Below are 18,009 nucleotides of genomic sequence, written 5' to 3' on the forward strand. Positions count from 1 at the left end.
GCTTGGTGGGGGGGATGAGGTCAATCCAGAAAAGACAACCAGCAGCTGAAAATGTAAACCAGAGCTAAGTGTAAGGACAGAGGACCCAACCAGTATGGCCAGACCTGGTCCTACAATTACAGCAGCACGGTTGCAAGGCGCAAATCTTCTGAGCAGGTAAGCAATTTACCAAACTCCTAGTTGAATTTTGGAAGGGTTAGGGTCTTGCACAGGATATCACCAAACACTCACGGGGCAGGCCTACTCCAGCACTCTAATCAGACACAAGGGAATGCACACAACGTTTGTGGAAGCCAGCCAATCCCACGAGTGCTAGAAACCGCCAAACACCAAGACTATCTGAATAGTATGTGTATTGGCCTTTCTAGGACAAGTAGTCAGTAGACCAAACTAGTAAAAAACACTACCGTGGGGGGGTTCAGAGTGAACCTACGTTTGAATGACAAAAATGTTAGGTCTGTCTCGTGTTATGCCTAAAGGAAACAAATACAAAAATGGCTGAGTAGGACTTAAAAAAATACATCAGTACGCAATTGGCCACCAAAAGCTACATTGGGCTACTAATGTGGTAACATTGGCTGCACCCCCGGTGAAGTCAAAACTAAATTACAGCTTCCACCAGCTTACTCGCCAAAAAAACCAATGTAGGGTGATTAAATAACCCTAGTGCTAACACGAGAAGCTTATAAAGCATCCTTGTCCTCGGTTCCAAATGATCTAGCATAGGGCCTTATACTAAAAAAGGTTGCAGCAAGGGGGGCTTCAGTAGAAGTCTCTCTGGACCTACAACTAAGTTAAAGATCATAGAAACCAAAGGGGTACAAAGCAAAATGTTAAGGGGTCTCATAAAATGGGACAGCGGAACACCCAACATAAATAAATATGCTCTAACAAGTGGTAGAGTGGGAACAAATATGCATTAAGGCTATTCAAAACTCCTCATACATACCAGATTGGGGATGCACTGTTGGCTAGAGGCATTCCCGTACAGAAAAGGGGCAGGAGAGTATACCATACCTGCCTACCTTATCTCTGTCTCAGCCTGGAACTTTGTAGATCTTTCAGGCTCTCCAAAAGATTATAAAATTGTGGCTTGTGTAAACTGAAGAGACAGCACAGCTGATGATCCAGGCTGCACTGAAAATAAAATGGCGAAGATGAGATGCTCGAGGAGAAATGTGACAAAAGGAAGCGCTGACATGGGAGTCCTCCCTACAACAGAGCACTCTGCAGAACGTGCATCTGATCACCCCATCCAAGAGGACAAGCTGTGTGAGTCAGGCAGCACTCACTGATGATGGACTTCTCTGTAGCCCTTTGCTCAGAGCTTCTTACCTTGCTCAGACGAATGCTTTGAGTCCAATGTGTTCGGGGAGGCTTTTCAACTGTAGCCATGTTTGTGATTCACAGCCAAGACCTTGCAACGCAGTGCAAATTGGTGGAAGTGCGCGAGAGGTGCAAGCGGCACCACAATGGTGGCCAGCGTCACTTCCCTTCCCAAAAGATTGTTTCAGTACCAAATGATTAATTACGGCAATAACTTTGCAAAAGAGCAATTCCTCAAAAAATGTGCTCTAGAATAGGATGCCAAGTAGGACCAAACAGAAAAAAAAGAGTAGTATTACAAATAGTTAATGGGCACGTTATTTCTGCAGAATACTTTAATGAAAAATGATCTTCAGCTCTTAAATTGGTGGCCAGATTGACGTGCTTACTTTAGCTCTGTTGAAAATAAAGAGGTTGCAGCTCTTCAAATTGGGAACGCATTCAAAAAATAACATTCAAATTGATTGTTTATTAACAGAATGAGCCAAAATACAGTCAGCGATGGGCTACATGGCAAATGCCAAAATTCAACATCAATCAGTGGGAAGGGGCAATAGTATTGAAAGAGAATTTAGCTGTTCTTGGTCAATTTTAAAGCCCTCCCGTGACCTGATTTCTAAAGGTCTCATGACACTGCTGTTCAATGAGGCCTGGGAGCGAAATGATCTTCCACTTAATCTGACACCAACTTTGATTTAAAAACAAGGGTGATGGTTTTATGACCAGGTTACTGTACACGTTAATGCTTCATCACTTTACTCAATACTATGAAAATCCAACTTATGTATTCAGCAAACATAGGTCATTTTTGAAAGATAAATGGAAAGCAGCAGAACAAACTTGGTGTTTGTTATGGTGAAGTGATCAAAGGGAAGCTTTTCTGGAGGACTTGAGTGATATCCCAGAGCCACTACTAAGGTTTTGGTTGGGGGATGAGTATCTGGTGAATTAACAGTCTGACCCAACAAGTGGACTTGCCATGTGCTTTAAGGTGTTGGAGCCAGGGCTTAAGTGTCTGTATAACTCCAACTAGGGGAACATTCTGACATACACAAAACACAATTGAAACCAATTCATCATTAACATGTCCAGGATGTAAAAACAGTAACATTCCATTTGTATGAAAAATGTAAGCCAAGTCAAACATTCCACATCTCCACCTAGTAGCCATCGCTAGAAGTTCACCTTCAGTTTCAAGCCACATCGGCAAAGCATTGTGGGTATGCAAAGGATCCAAACTCATGTCTTTTTCCCCCAGGAAACTGTCTTTGTTTTAGCGGCTAGTGTTAATTTATACATAGATTAATAAACCCATGACAGACATTTTGCAAAGCTGTTCAGAGAACTACATATCTGATTTCACCCTCATTACAAATCATCAGTACAACATAGCCCTGTCAGCCTTGTGGTTGGAGCATTGGGCCTTGGACTCCGACCTAGCTACACTTAAACGTAAGTGTAAGGCGGCTGAGAGGACGTCTTCTTCCTCATCCTCTGACAAACTGGCCTGTCGCCTACTCCAAAGGCAATACTGACTTTCTGTCCGCACTAAGAAGAGAGCCCACATTCAAGCCTGTGTCTCTGCGGCATCCAACAACTCGGCCGAACTCTTTAAAATCTGCAAGGAGCTTGCCAACCCTGCAGCAGTCTCCTCCCCTCCTCTTGCCTCCCAGGCTCTCTGCAAAGCCCTTGCCTCACACTTCTTCCCTAAAACCCAGGACATCCTGTCCACCCTCGCCTACCCTCCTATTCCTTCTCAGTCTGTGCTTGCAGACCCCCCTTTAACCACCTCCTCACTGTCCTTCGCTTCCTTTCCTATTTTCTCCCCTGACAAGGTCCCTAGACAAGTCCGATCTATGAAAGCCTCGTCAAAACAGGTTCATTCATCCCTGTTCCTCCAAAACCATCAAGGACCACATTGACACCCTCGCTCCGGCCCTTGCTGATTTTTGCAACCACTCGTTTGCCTCAGGATCCTACCCCTCCCCTCTGAAGCACTCCCCTGTGCATCCTTTTCTCAAGAAACCCACAGCTGATCCTTCCTGTCCGGCTAACTTTCGCCCAATTTCCATTACCCCCTTTCTGGGCAAACTCCTGGAAGAGTTGGCCATCTCTCAGCTTAACCTTCATTCAGATTCTGTTGGTTGTCTCCATGACCACCAGTCTGTCTTCAGAGCGGCCAGAAGCACGGAAACGGCTCTCCTCAATATCCGTGAAGATCTGCTCTCCAACCTTGATTCTAACATTCCCTCTGTCCTCATCCTTCTTGATCTCTCTTCTGCCTTCGAGACGGTCAACCACACCATCCTGCTCAACCGTCTCTGTGATAACCTGGGTATCACTGATCAGGCTCTGGCCTGGCTGACCTCTTTCCTCTCTGATCGACCTTCCCAGGTCCAACTGGGGTCTTTCCCATCATATATCTTCCTCTTCACCTGTGGGGTTCCCCAGGGGTCTAACGTCTCACCCTGGCTTTTCAACCAATACCTGTCAAGTCTTGCTCACTGCATTGCTTTTTTCTGCTCAAATTTCCAGTGCTATGCTGATGACACTCAACTCATTTTCCGGCTGCCCTCGGCCACCTCCTCTCCCATCTCTGACTGCCTAACTGCCATTCAAGATTGGTGTGCCACCAATGATCTTTGTCTGAATGCCAGCAAGATGGAGAACCTCCTCATCGGCACACCATCTCCATCCTTTTCCCTCACTCTTTGGCTGGCCTCCCTTGGCCCTCCTCCTACCCCTTCCTGCGAGGCTAAGAAACTTGGGGTCATCTTTGACTCCACACTTACCTTCTCGGCCCATATCTCTGAGGTCTCTAAAAAGTCAAACTTCCTACTGCACCTCCTCAGAGGTATTCTTCCTTTCCTCTCATTCCCTCAGAATCTCACCGTCTCCCAAGCTTTGGTTCTCTCTAGGTTGGACTATTTTAACAGCCTCTTTCTAAATCTACCTGCCTCTACTCTCCTCCTCTACAACTTATCCAGAACAGGACTGCAAGACTTGTCCTTGGTCTCAAGCCCTGGGATCGTATCTCTCCAGCTCTGAAATCTCTCCATTGGCTCCCAGTGGATGCAATGATTGAATTCAAAACCCTCTTTATTGTCCACAAGGCTTTCTGGGGCCTGGGTCCAAAATAACTTCAGCTATCCCTCCGCAAATACCTCCCCTCTCGAGCTCTTCGCTCGTTTACCTCTAAACTCCCTCCAGGTCAATCGTTTTTCAAAGAAACGAGCTGGGGGTAGATCTCTATCTTCGGCTGGGGCCTCCCTCTGGAACAGCCTCCCTGCCACTCTAAAACTTGAGGAGAACCATTTCCGGTTCCGGAAGCACCCCAAAACCTTCCTCTTTGCTTCTGCCTTCGCTCCCCTTCTCCCCTGCTGATCTGCTCTCTCTTGGTACCGTGCACCTGGCCACCCTCTGTCCCCTGGGCCCAGGTACCTGCTCACCCTGCCACCTTCCTGCACTGCCCCCTGGCCACCTCTTGCACTGGGGACTGTATCTGTACCCATAGTGCCTGTTACCCATTTTTCTTCTTTTTCTGCACTTATTCAAACTTACCCAGTCTGCTGCCTTAAACACAGCACTTGCCACTTGCTGGCTACACTACCACAGTTTATTGCCTCCATTTTCTATTTATTTTTATTTATGTTATTTATCTGCGCTCCTCGGCTCTGCACTTTCCACTCTTCCCCTTCCATGCACCTTTTCCCTTTTCCCTTTCCCATGCACTTGCGCATTCTCAATGTCACTGGGCCTAGAAAGATCGTTTTTATGTTGTGCTGTGTTCTCCCCTGCCTAGTCGCGCACTGAAACACTTGTGTACGATTGCGATACAAATAAAATATCATATCATATCATGTATACAAAAACACCAAGAAAGTAATGGTGGGTTTAAAAAGGCTTGGAAAAAACAAATCACCTGAAATATGAAAGTAGGATAGACCAATTGAGCCAAGTCACGCGTTCCACAACGGCACCTAGTAGCCATAGTTGGAAGTTCACCTCTAGTTTGGAGCCACATCAGCAAGGCATTGTGGGTATGTAAATTAGCCCAAATGCAAACCCTTTTCTCCAGGAAATTGTCTTTGTCTTAGAGGGCAGTGTTACTTTATACATCGCTTAATCAACCCAACAAGACATCTACATGCCTGGTTTCACCTTTTTAGGGATCATCAGTACAGAATAGTCCTGACAGCCTTGTGGTTGGAGCACTGGGCCATGAACACAAACGGTTTTGTACGCATGGCCAAATGATTCAACCACAATACTGCAGTCTTTCCAAAACCACAAAGTCACTATTTTGAGCCCCTTGAAAGAAGTTATGAAAATGTTCTTTAAAACAACACAAACAGCAATATGATATTAACAATAGGTATCCAACAGATATCGTTGCACATATGAATGTAGATACGGGCCTCAAATTGGTCTTGTGCATGACACAGACCTACTTGCATTGCTAGACATTTTCAATATACCTTGGCGAGGAGGTCAAGTCGACTGACATAAGCTCTCTCTGTCTGCAAAAGTTCATTTGCTATTTTCTGAAGCTTCTGCTCTTTGGTTTCCTAAAATAAAAGCACACATTTTAAACAGATGCATATTTCCTTCACACAACAAACTTTTTTGGTCAAAACATGCATTGGAAGGGAAAAATCAGCATACTTACATACATCAGTATCTTGTTGTAGCCCTTGGCCCGTCCCATGCGTGTTATTTCAAGTGCTGCGCTCGCACTCAAAAGAGCATAAGAGACCAATTACGGGATTAACTGCTCATGGAGCTGGAGAATGTATCTTCTAGAAGGATTTCCATTGCAAGCTGGCAAATCTAACTTCTATATAAAGACTGCTTTTCATTCCGATCACTGATTTATGTCTCTAATTTGCAACTCCCACAATGGCAATAAGGATGGGATTGCGAGACCATCGAACTGTGGGGGAGTGTCGAAGCCAACAAACTGGGTTTGTAAGCAGAACCTACGTTCAAACAGCAAGAAAAGACAGGTGTGCAGCATCTAACAACAGACCTGCCTTCCTTAGCACACAAAGGGTTCCAGCATTGCCAGTGACCCACGTGCTGCCAAAATGAAGACACATTCTACGTCGAGATGCTAGCACAGTCCTGGTTTTTGTTAACTAATAAAAGTTTTAGAAAGCAGCAGCATTGGCGACACATAAAATCTCTGCTCTAAAGCCAATTTGGCTTGCCTATGCGGACGACTTTTTAATTTTTGACACCACGTCGATTGGTCTGCAGCGGTTGATTAACGCCTTTTCGGCTTTCGCGGAGACCGATAGCCTAAAGATCAATACAAATAAAACTAAAGCCACAGATAATAAACACATCAGAGCATTTAATTGGCGAGTTGACAGAGAAGCCCTTGAGAAGGCTGAAAGCTTTACATATTTTGAATTTCCGATTTTTATGAATCAAACGTTAGTTAAGGAATGGTTGACATCTCGTGGGGTGGTACTATGTAACCAATTGCGTTGGGTACACTCAGAGTATGGGTGTTATTCAGTATTGCCTTGTGTGAAGTTTTATGCGGGGAAAATTGTCCCAAAGTGGTACGGCATAGAAATGTTACCAACATGGGCACTTAATTGCCTTCCGATTATAGAGGGCCATATGTGGAGAAAGGTTCTGCAGGTGCCAAACAGTGTCCCTTTGGCCGCTGTTAGGTATGAGTTTGGTCTTTTCTCACTTAGAAGCTGTGCACTTTGGAAATATTTACCTTAAGATTTTTTGCTCAGTTCATGTACTCTTGTTTATTCACTGATCTGACTGTGTGATCATGCGAGAAGGTAGGCATACGTGTGTGTGCATATTCAGAGTTTTGTATGGGCCTACTGCATGATCTGGGTCCTTCAAGTAATGACCTGGTTGAAAATCCGACTAGGGTCAAAAACATACTGTTTAGACACAACTGGGCAACTATGATAGACAGGTTTCACTGATACGAATTTTAGCAACATTTTCACCTTGACTTTAAATCTTCAGGTGTCATGGCTCCTTGCCTATCTACCCCTATCGGTCTGTTAAATGCTAATTTCTCAGATTCAGATGGAATATGATTTAAACAAGAGAGGTAGAGGTTTGTTATAATATGATCAGTAAAGAGCCAAGTCCTTGTCGGGTTTGCAATTTATGTTAGGTTTATGTTTATTGGGTTTATATAGCACTTTAATCCAAATCGTTTTACAGTATAACAAGGTACAATAAAGAAGGAAGCATATATACAATCATGAAGCAAACCAGTGAGACAGTATGTAGAACAATTTACTGAGGTGGAGAGGAGGTAGGTAGGAGGTTACAAATAACTGAATTAAGACCAATGGGTCCGAGGGGAAAGGAGCTTGGAAGGGAAGGGGAGTTGGAGAGGGGAGATGGTATGGAAGGAAAGTCAGGGTGGGGTGGAGAATCAGGCCTTTCAAGGAGGTGCGGAAGGATGAGTAGGTGGGAATGGAGCGGATAGAAGAAACTTTATAAAATCTGTTGATTTTCTGTCCCGCTCTGCATGGTAAACGTGAAATATATTTTAGGCGTTTTATTTGATCATTATATGCCTTGAATTGTACTCACTCTTTTTGGCAATTTTGTCTTGCCGGGCAAACTACCTCTTTGATTTTAACAAGCGCAGGTTTTCTTATCTCATTAGAATTGGAGTGAGATTTATGTTTACAATTTTTCACTCTTCTTTTTATAATCTAAATGAATTGTTGTGTTATCAAATGTATTTTACGATATTGATGATCATTATTACCCGATTTTAAATTGTCTTAAAATGTGTAATGGAATGTCTTTTAAATTATTAATAAATGTAGAACTGTAATGTTTTTGTCTCAATTTGTTAAAGCTTAATTATTTTAACCATATGGCAATCTAGAATAGGGCATGTTAGCATGCATGCTGGGACAACAATTGAAAGGCAGCTTCAAGGTATAGCTGGATGTACTGGAAATCCAAGATTTCACTGGGAAAGGAAAGTCGCTGAATGCATTAAGAGCAAAACGCCAGTGAATCTTTCAAACGTTACCCACTTAGAAGAATACAGGTGGCTCAAATATGCCATTCAGATATGTTGAAGCCATAAGGAGATTGACAAAATTCTTTGGCCTGAAAGGAAATTAGTTGTGGCGCAGACTTCGAATGTACAACAGCAGGAAGCAAGCTCATGGAGAATGTCCTGACTGCAGCACATGAGTTCAGTGGCGTCACCAGGAATCAAATTTAGCAGGGGCACAGAAGGGGCCAAAGACAAAAGTAGGGGGGCACAGACAAAAGTAAGGGGAGAACATGGTCACTGCTCATCTTAGGTAGGGGGGCACATGAGGGGGCACAGGGTTTCACAGGGGGGCCTGGCCCTCCCAGGACCCCCCCTAGCGACGCCACTGCATGAGTTTACATATAAGTGGACGTTTGGTGACTCCACAAACACATTATGTATTGGTAGTGGGATGAAATCACCTGGTATACCCTAGCTGCAGGCATTAAGGGAAATCTGGACTGAGCCAGGAATGCCCAGTCTTTAGGAACAGAGCGGCCTGAAGCCGATATATTGCAGATTTTCCACAGTCCGTCCTCCTCCATCAATATGCTTTCATTGCACCCCATTAGTTCATAGAGGTATATAGCGAGGTTACATTCGATTCCCATTTACCTGGGGCATCCACCCCTGGTTTAGGCAGAGATCGGAGCTCCCCAGACCATGTTACAACTATTCCAACCTTTGCCCAATCTGCAGAATCATGAAGGCAGAACAGAAAGGTGCCAGACTAAACACCTATAATACACTTTTCGGTCAGACAAAAAACTTGATATGGAGCCAGGATTTTACAGTACAGATCCGAAAGTGACAACCTCCTAGAAAGCATGCTTTTCCATGCAATCACAGAAGATCAGAGTTAAGGAGTCGTTTGGGAGAGGTCTTGCAGAAAGGGACCCAAACAACCTTACAGGTAAAAACATCTACAATGTCTCCAATAAGACACTGTCCTACAAACTGAAAACCCATAGTTGATTTGCAAATGCCCAGAACGGGGCCAAAATAAGAAAACCTTCAGGGCGACCAAAATTCCAAAAGGTACCTCTTCACAGCTGAAAGCAGGGACTGTATGAAACATTTAACGTCAACAGCACTCAAGACTGGGAGTATGCTTGCTGGTTCCCTGCCACCATTAAAGCAATTTGACAAACTCTCACACAGGAGAAACAGTGTTTCCGACTCCAAAGTAGACAAGTGGGTTCACCTACATTCAGACTGGCCTCGGGAGTTAAATGGACCTGTAAAAATAGCCTCAGGGCAAAAGAGTCATACAACAGCACAAAGATACGAACCACATGGATTAAACCAAAAGCCCTTTGAAGATTTTATTCCTTCCTGTGGAACTACAATTCATCATGACAACTCAGAATGCAGAGAACACATACATAAAACAGAATGCTGTGGGGGGTATGGGATACTTTTTGAATAGATTTTCTCTCTTTAGGTTGCGTTTTTCCCCCCTTTTTTTGCTTTGGTGTGTGCGATTGTGTGTCGTCTAATGAGTGGTTTCCTTCTTGTTGGGGATGCAGTCAAGTTATATTGGAGTCTCTGCCTGTTTGAGTGCCAGTGCCTGTCCGCTGTATGGATGTGAATGTCTGTTTAGTCTTCTGCTCTGCCTTCTATTGCTTCAAGGGGGTGCGGTGTGGGAGTCGGCTTGTTATCTCTGCCTGTATGAATGGTGTTTGGCCAGAGTGTGTTTGGAGCTGAGTGACTAGGCTTAGATGTCAGGTGTGTGTAATGTACCAACTAATGTGCAATGTCCTGCCCTTAGGGTTCCTTTAGTGTAAGTTGCCTGGATGGGGGCACCAGTCTTTTCACTCTCTCTGTACTTCCCTAATATTTCCCAATAACGAATACTTACATGGGTCCCACAGACTCGGACTCCTCACTGCGTGGACTATACTGCCTCCCAGTGGTAACCCCAAGCCTGGGAAGTAAACCAGGGACGAGGCTGACTGGAGTAGAAACCCAGATTCTATAGGCGTTTGTCCCATCCCAACCTTATACCTTGTGGAAATAAAATCCTTCAATCATATCTCACATGTCAGTCTCTCTATTGAGCCACCAGTGACAGACGTCAAGGTGCATGAATACAGGAGAGGTTACTGCAAAGCAAGAATCCCACGCTTGAGGAAATTGTGTGCTTGCCACAAAGCATAGGAGGAGCCTAGCTGCCAGTGGCAGCTAGTGAATATTTTTTGTTTTTATTCGAGGGGCGTACATGTTGTCCCCGAATATGCAGGAGTGGCCGAGCATAGCAAGGGAGTCTAAACCAAAAAAGGGTGCTTTGGGGTGGGGGATTTTCCCACAAGACGATTTTTTAAAGATATTGGGTTAAAATGAAGCATTTTCAGCACACTTTATGTGAGAAATCAGGTAACAAACCCCGTTTGCAATGGGTGTTGCAGGGTAATGCATGACAAAATCCAATAGATGCAAGCCATCTAGGTGCATGAATATAGGAGAGGTTACTGCAAAGCAAGAATCCCACGCTTGAGGAAATTGTGTGCTTGCCACAAAGCATAGGGGGAGCCTAGCTGCCAGTGGCAGCTAGTGAATATTTTTTGTTTTTATTCGAGGGGCGTACATGTTGTCCCCGAATATGCAGGAGTGGCCGAGCATAGCAAGGGAGCCTAAACCAAACAAGGGTGCTTTGGGGTGGGGGATCTTCCCGCAAGACGATTTTTTAAAGATATTGGGTTAAAATGAAGCATTTTCAGCAACTTTATGTGAGAAATCAGGTAACAAACCCCGTTTGCAATGGGTGTTGCAGGGTAATGCATGACAAAATCCAATAGATGCAAGCCATCTAGGTGCATGAATACAGGAGAGGTTACTGCAAAGCAAGAATCCCACGCTTGAGGAAATTGTGTGCTTGCCACAAAGCATAGGAGGAGCCAAGCTGCCAGTGGCAGCTAGTGAATATTTTTTGTTTTTATTCGAGGGGCGTACATGTTGTCCCCGAATATGCAGGAGTGGCCGAGCATAGCAAGGGAGCCTAAACCAAACAAGGGTGCTTTGGGGTGGGGGATCTTCCCGCAAGACGATTTTTTAAAGATATTGGGTTAAAATGAAGCATTTTCAGCACACTTTATGTGAGAAATCAGGTAACAAACCCCGTTTGCAATGGGTGTTGCAGGGTAATGCATGACAAAATCCAATAGATGCAAGCCATCTAGGTTTACAAGGAGCATTTTCCAGACCATCGTCATGATGCATCTGCACACGATATATGCAAGAATAAAAAACATGGTCATGTTGTCTGTGCCTGCACCAATATATGCCAGTATAACCATACTCCTGTTGGCTTTACCAGTACCAAAAGCAATGACACACCGGAATCATCAATGTGGGCCAATCACCCTTGAAGCCCAGTAAATATTGCTGCCACAACACTGAAGATGTGTGTAGATTGGACCCACCAATGTTGGCCACTACCCCGTAGGTCGCCTCATTGTGATGCATTCACCTCTGATGCCCAGTAGAAGCTTCCATATAGTCAGTAAAGAAATGAGGCCAGACTGGAGCCATCAATGTGGGCTGAACCAAAGTATTATCAATCATTATGCGCTCTTCACCCCTTATGCCCAGTAAAGAATGCTTTACCATGGTAAACAAATATGATGCCCATTTTGATTTTACGTGGAAAGACTGATGTACGCTGGTAGGCCAGCCTGGGTATATTTTTTTTACTGTTCCACGGTTTTAATGTATCCAGACTGGCCAGACAAAATGGGCATCGAGAGTAAAGCAAACCTGAATGGCCATGAAGACATGCAGCAATGCCATGTCCTGGCATACCCCGAATCTCATCCTCGCTATGAGGGTGAGAGAGGATGCCAAGACACAGGGGTGTTGCTAGGTCTGGAAAAGGTCCGGGGCTATGCTAATGCTGGGACTGTCGAGACTCGGGGCTAGCTTGCCTTTTGGTTGTAGCCCCTGAAATTCTATCTGGGGCTACAACTAAAAGACCAGGGGCTATAGCTCCCTCAGCCCCCCACCCCAGCAACGCCTCTGCCAGGACATGACATTACAGACTCAACTCCGCCCCCCCACTCCTCCATTCACTCTGCAGACAAGCATGCATCCAGACACAGTCAGTCATCTATTTCTCTCATTCAAACACGCATTCATACATTCATTCATTCAATCATTTATCCATTCACTTATGCAAACATACAACGCACATCATTCATTCATGCATGCACACTTACAGATAAAAACACTTGCATGCACGCATATATACATATACATGTATTACAAAAAACACATTTTCCTTACCTGCTGCCCAGCCCAGTCTTCCACACTGTCTCTCCGGCTCCCATACAGCATTAGCAAAACCTCTCTCTCTGCTTCCTGCTTCTTCAGGGCATACGCTGGGGTGCCGGAGCTTCTAAATGTGGGGGGAGGCGTGGAAGCAAACCCTAGGTACATTTAATCCTGGAGTTCCCCAACCTACATCTCCCAACAGACCATGGAAGGCTGATGAAACAAAACGCCCCGGCCTCGCGCGACCATAGAGCATGCACGTTGGGCAACAAACTGTCAAAGGGAAACCATGGTTCTGCCCCTGCTGGTTGCACAATAATGGAAGGTAGGGCAATCCCAGGAAAGAGGGCTCTAAAGCTTGGAAAGAGAGGTGCATATGTAGATAGATGACCAAATGAGAGCAGAAACCAAAGCGTGCTGTAGGTGTGGTAGTCAAACACACACTCACACGGCCAGCAGTAAAGAATGTATTGCTACTGGGAGAAAGCGTACGAATGATCAAAAAGGTTGCCATTTTCCAAAGAAATGTCCGGGAAACAGTGACGTGAAAAGCAAGAGCAGTGAAAATGAAACATCAGACAACACCAGAGATGCTCCAGAGAGCACAGTGCGTATAGCCAGATGTTAAATCACAGGAAGAGCATGTGGAGTAAACGGTCATGTGACAGTCGCATGGACGGAAGATCTATAGGCAAAATTGGATTCAAATGCCGATCTCAATTTCAAAAGCAACCCTAGAGATTCTGTGAGGCAAAGAATGTAGAAACGAAGCAGAATGTGTTTCAGCCAGACAAGTATGGAGGAACAGAGAACAAATTACTCGGCTCCGTCTGGTGGGAACTAAGGTTCAAGAACAGGAAGTGCACTGGGAAAGTTTATGCTGTCAACGCATGGGACCTCATAATAGCACGGCTACTCCACGGCCAACTAGGTATATAATTAGATCCCAAAACGATCCAGTCGTGGTGATAAATTGCAGGGGTCTAGAAGACTTAACTGAACAAGCACGAGAACGTTTTAAGGCTTAATTTGGGATATGGCAAGCACACCTTAGTTAAGGGAGGTATTTATGATAGTTATTGATGTAATTCCTAAGCAGGAGAGTTTAATGCCAAGTAAGGGTAAAATACAAAAGTCACTTTGTAAATTGTGCCACATGTTCATTTATTACTGTTTTAATGCCCATTGGTTAACACTGGTTTCAGCCTTGGGACCTTTCTCAAAGCCGGACATATGCCTGCCTCATGCAAGAGAGTAAATTGGGTTTCCACGTTTGTCTGTCCCGGGATAATCCCTCTTTCCCCAGTATAATCCCTCTTTCCTCAAAATAGCTGGAGCTACGATTCCCCTCGTGGACACGAACCTTGTAGGATAATTATCTGTACGTAAGACAACAATAATCATGTGGGCAATGTGCCACATATCTGCACACACCTACACACACACACCAAACGTTAACATTACCTTTGATACAATAAGTTTTAGACAATAGAAAGCCAAGCGCATAAGAGCGCTAATACGAGAGGCAGAGAAATTGCTGGGGAAGGGGGGGGGGGGCTAAGGGGGTTATAGCGCCGGGACTTTTGGTTATAGCCTTGGATAGAATCTCAGGAGCTACAAAGAAAAAAGGCTGGCTAGCCCAGAGTCCCGACAGAACCGACATTAGCATTGCCCCGGGTCTTTTCCAGACCTAGCAAGACCCCTGCGAAAGAGGTTACTCCCGATATGAGATCTGTGATTAACCACAAATAGATAGGCATGAAGACTTAAAGTTAACATAACCCTGCGCCTCTGAACCGGTGCTCGCATCTTGAACTACAAGTTCCAACGTCCTCCAAATACATCATGACGGTAAGTACACCATTTGTAAACGAACCAAGACTAATAATTTTGATTGTATACATTTGATGAGAACTATCACTCAAATCCTGGAATACTAATTCTGCAACTGAGCAATACCGGTACTACCATTTAGTACTACATATCGCATGGAATGAGCATGGAATTTTTGACGTCAACACACCTAAAAAATGTCCCGTTGCTTAGCAACTACCTAATACAAGATCTGGCTTACTGGTGGAACTCGGATTTGATCGAGAGAATACAGAAGCGCTATGCCCGGACATACAGACTTCCGCAATTAAATCGTAGGCACAACTAAACAATCCGACACCAGACATTTTTGTTTCCGCACACATACGAATGTACTGAGCTACATACTGACTCCTCCCGTCTGTACACTTTCCAAAAGCAATCTCTGCCTCAACATCATGTTGGTGTAGCAACCTTTGACAGGACGTCACGTTTATTCCACAGCACATTCTCCAACACCACTTACAACTCACGTAGCTAACTACTGGATTACATCCACAATTAGTGGAAGATAACGTGTTAGACCACTTACCGAGAACTATCCTATTTATAGGCAAAACTAAACGGACGAGGTTCCTCCATTGAATACTAATAGATGAATAATGGTTGTGGCACTTCAAAGGGGCCCAACACGTTTGTGCATCCTATTCCGGACATGATTTTACAATAACTAGTAGCCTAAATATGATTGGAACCATTGTCACGAGAATGTTATTTACAGGTCGTCTTCCCAAATACCGTACTTCAACCATATGGATGGACCGCCTTTCTAGAACACTCTGTATGTTACAAGACATTACTAGGTGAAGTATAAGAAATACAGCAAACCAACTATATATAACCTTAATCATACCAAATTCTACAGAACCTTATGAGGCGATTGTTTGACACTATTTTATATTTGTTCATTGAATTGAAAGACGAAAATTTGAAATGTAGAAAAAAATCAAAGAAAAATGCACCTCTAGCTCCTGATGAAGAGATGGATATCTCGAAACGCGTAGAGCTCATTTTATAAATTGTTTGTACCAATTGTACATTATGATTTCCAATCAATTTCAAAAAAGGTAGCAGGTGTGCCTCTACAGAAAGAACATGGTATGATAACCTGTTCTGAGATGAGAGTTTGCAGCACACGCTTTTTGCTCACTGTACCTTTCACAGATGGTAATTATCCATTTGCATATCAGTCTTTGTCCCGTCCACATGGCCAGTCCAGCACCGAAACGCTACAGCAATTCCTCTCTGAGCCTTGTTGGGCCTCAACAGTGAGGTGAAGCTGTGCCTCTTTGAGCACAGTGAGCAGGGAGTCCACGTCTGGTTGCCCGAGGTAACTCAGGGTGACCAACCCCAAGTTCCTCGCAAATATTTCAAAAAAGGTAGCTGGCGCTCCTCTCCAGAAAGAACATGGCATGATAACGTGTTTTGAGATGAGAGTGAGAGTAAACAGAACACTCATTTACTTTTGAATCTATTATTTGATTAATAGACCTAGACTATTAGTAGATAAAATACAGACCCAGCTCAGTATAATTCAAGAAATGTTTTTTGCAATTAATGTGGAATATACCCGGCCAGAAGTGTAATCAACAAACCAACAAATATTTTAACTGAAGTTAGAGTAACAGGTGTGCATGGGACGGAAGTGTCCTTAAATATTGGACACTAATTGTTACAACGTTTTAATGCTTCCCATTTGTGCACATACAGGAATTGTGTGCAAGTGATAAAACTCAGGAAAGGAGCCTTTCTAACCAAGCAGAAGATGAGGTCGGGACGTCATTTCACCAAAATGCCTGGGATGCCAGAAGTGACATCACATGACCCTTGATCCCTGGTGACATCACAGGAAGTGATGGCACACAACCTTTGACCACCCTGGCCAAACAGGAAGTGGCAGAACATAGTGCCAGTGGTTATGAATGATTTGAAACCTCCCAGCCATCACCTCTCTGTTTTCCTTATTTGGTAAGTAATCCACAGTTTCTTTTGCTAGCTGGGAGATAGAGGGCAATGATGTGTTGCAGGTCACAGTAATTGCAGTTTTATTTTTTTATAAATGTAAACAACAGCAGCAGCTCCATGACATCACCCCTAGAAAAGGTACACTTTATTATTTTCTTTGGTCCTTTATATATTTATTAATGCCAGCCTCCTCCAGCTTCTAAGCACTGGAACAGGAACTGAACCCATGTTGTACTGCATCCACTTGTTCCCAAAGAAAGTGTGTTGCCTCTGATCTATCCTTCCAAATATATATTTCTTTTGTTGGAGGAAGCAACAGATGCTTTATTTCAAAGGCAAAAGGCAACTTCATGTAAATTAATTATCTCACCTTGCGTCCATCTACAGTGTGTCTGTGATGCAGGTCTGGCAGATCTGGTTCAGGCCACACAGTGCCCTAACAGGATTAGTGGAAGAAGCCACTGGGGCACACCCCTCTCATCAAAGGGCCCAGTGACTCACTGGATGGGCAAAGCAGACAACGAGAAACGCTGATGAGATTTGTGTTCATGCTGTGTTATCACTGAGTACTGCAGGCTGTTCTTACCCATTCCCAGCTAGCCAGACCTAGCCCCCATGCCCTCCTGTTGCCACAGTACTGGGTATGAGCTGCACAGACATCCCCACCTCTGAACCCAACCATTCAGGCATTCTTCACTAATGGACTGCCAGTCTGTTATTGATGGCGGCTTCATGGTTTTTCCTGCATCACTGCCATTTCTCCAGATAACAAGATCGAGATTTCAGGCGAAAAAAGCTCTGGCACATTCACTGCATTTACAACCACCCTTTTCAGGTGCAACAGAGATATCTGCTCTTGACACTGCCTCTTAGTCCAGTGGCCATGGGGTAGCAATGACAGGTCTAGGGGACGCAGAGGGGGGGGGGGGGGGTAGAATCTGCTTCCCCTGGCAACCTCCAAACGACATGCCTGAGATGAGGCCTGGCCAAGTGGCAGCAAAGCAAGAGCAGGAGAAGAGGTGAGCAGACTAAACAATGGATGTTCTTAGTGAACTCATGGTGGCTCTGGAATGTAAAGTGTTGACCTGAAATGCTTTCAACAGTCAACAAGACAGTACATAGATCTACACAGCCTAATCCAGTAGGATGCATGTGACAACTTCCTGTTGTCCAACATCACTGACATATGGTGTTAAAGTGTTCATGAAATTACTCGTGAGCGACTATCACCAAGGGACATTACATCTGCACTTTAACACATTAACTACCTGTGTGTCCCCTTTTGGTGTATACCTATGAACTTGCATGCCTTTCCCTGCCGGAACAAAACTAAGGAGAGTCTGTCAGAAAGGTCAACTTAAAAGTCTGTGTGTCCAAACCATATCCTTGCCCTCACAACTAAAGCTAAACAATGCGTAGGGATGTCATTAATGAAAGAAATAGTGATCGAAAAAGTTCTGGGCTTCTTCTAGCTCGTAGCTCGATTTTCAGATCCACTTCCCAAGTTCAAGAAAGTGCCACAACAGTCA

The 18,009-nt window shown here is 44.4% G+C and overlaps 1 protein-coding gene across 11 annotated transcripts in view; it reads right to left on the reverse strand.

Annotated features, from left to right (window-relative positions):
* The window catches only part of FGD4 (FYVE, RhoGEF and PH domain containing 4), a 1,139,208-nt gene that overhangs the window by 339,140 nt on the left and 782,059 nt on the right, over window positions 1-18,009 (reverse strand). For all 11 annotated transcript variants that reach the window (XM_069628200.1, XM_069628199.1, XM_069628201.1 and 8 more), the window contains one exon: window positions 5,805-5,894. In XM_069628200.1, the coding sequence (XP_069484301.1) occupies window positions 5,805-5,894 (90 nt within the window). The remainder of the gene's footprint in view (window positions 1-5,804; window positions 5,895-18,009) is intronic.

This window comes from Ambystoma mexicanum, chromosome 12 (assembly GCF_040938575.1).
Source record: "Ambystoma mexicanum isolate Mex_15411 chromosome 12, UKY_AmexF1_1, whole genome shotgun sequence".
Classification (NCBI taxonomy): domain Eukaryota; kingdom Metazoa; phylum Chordata; class Amphibia; order Caudata; family Ambystomatidae; genus Ambystoma; species Ambystoma mexicanum.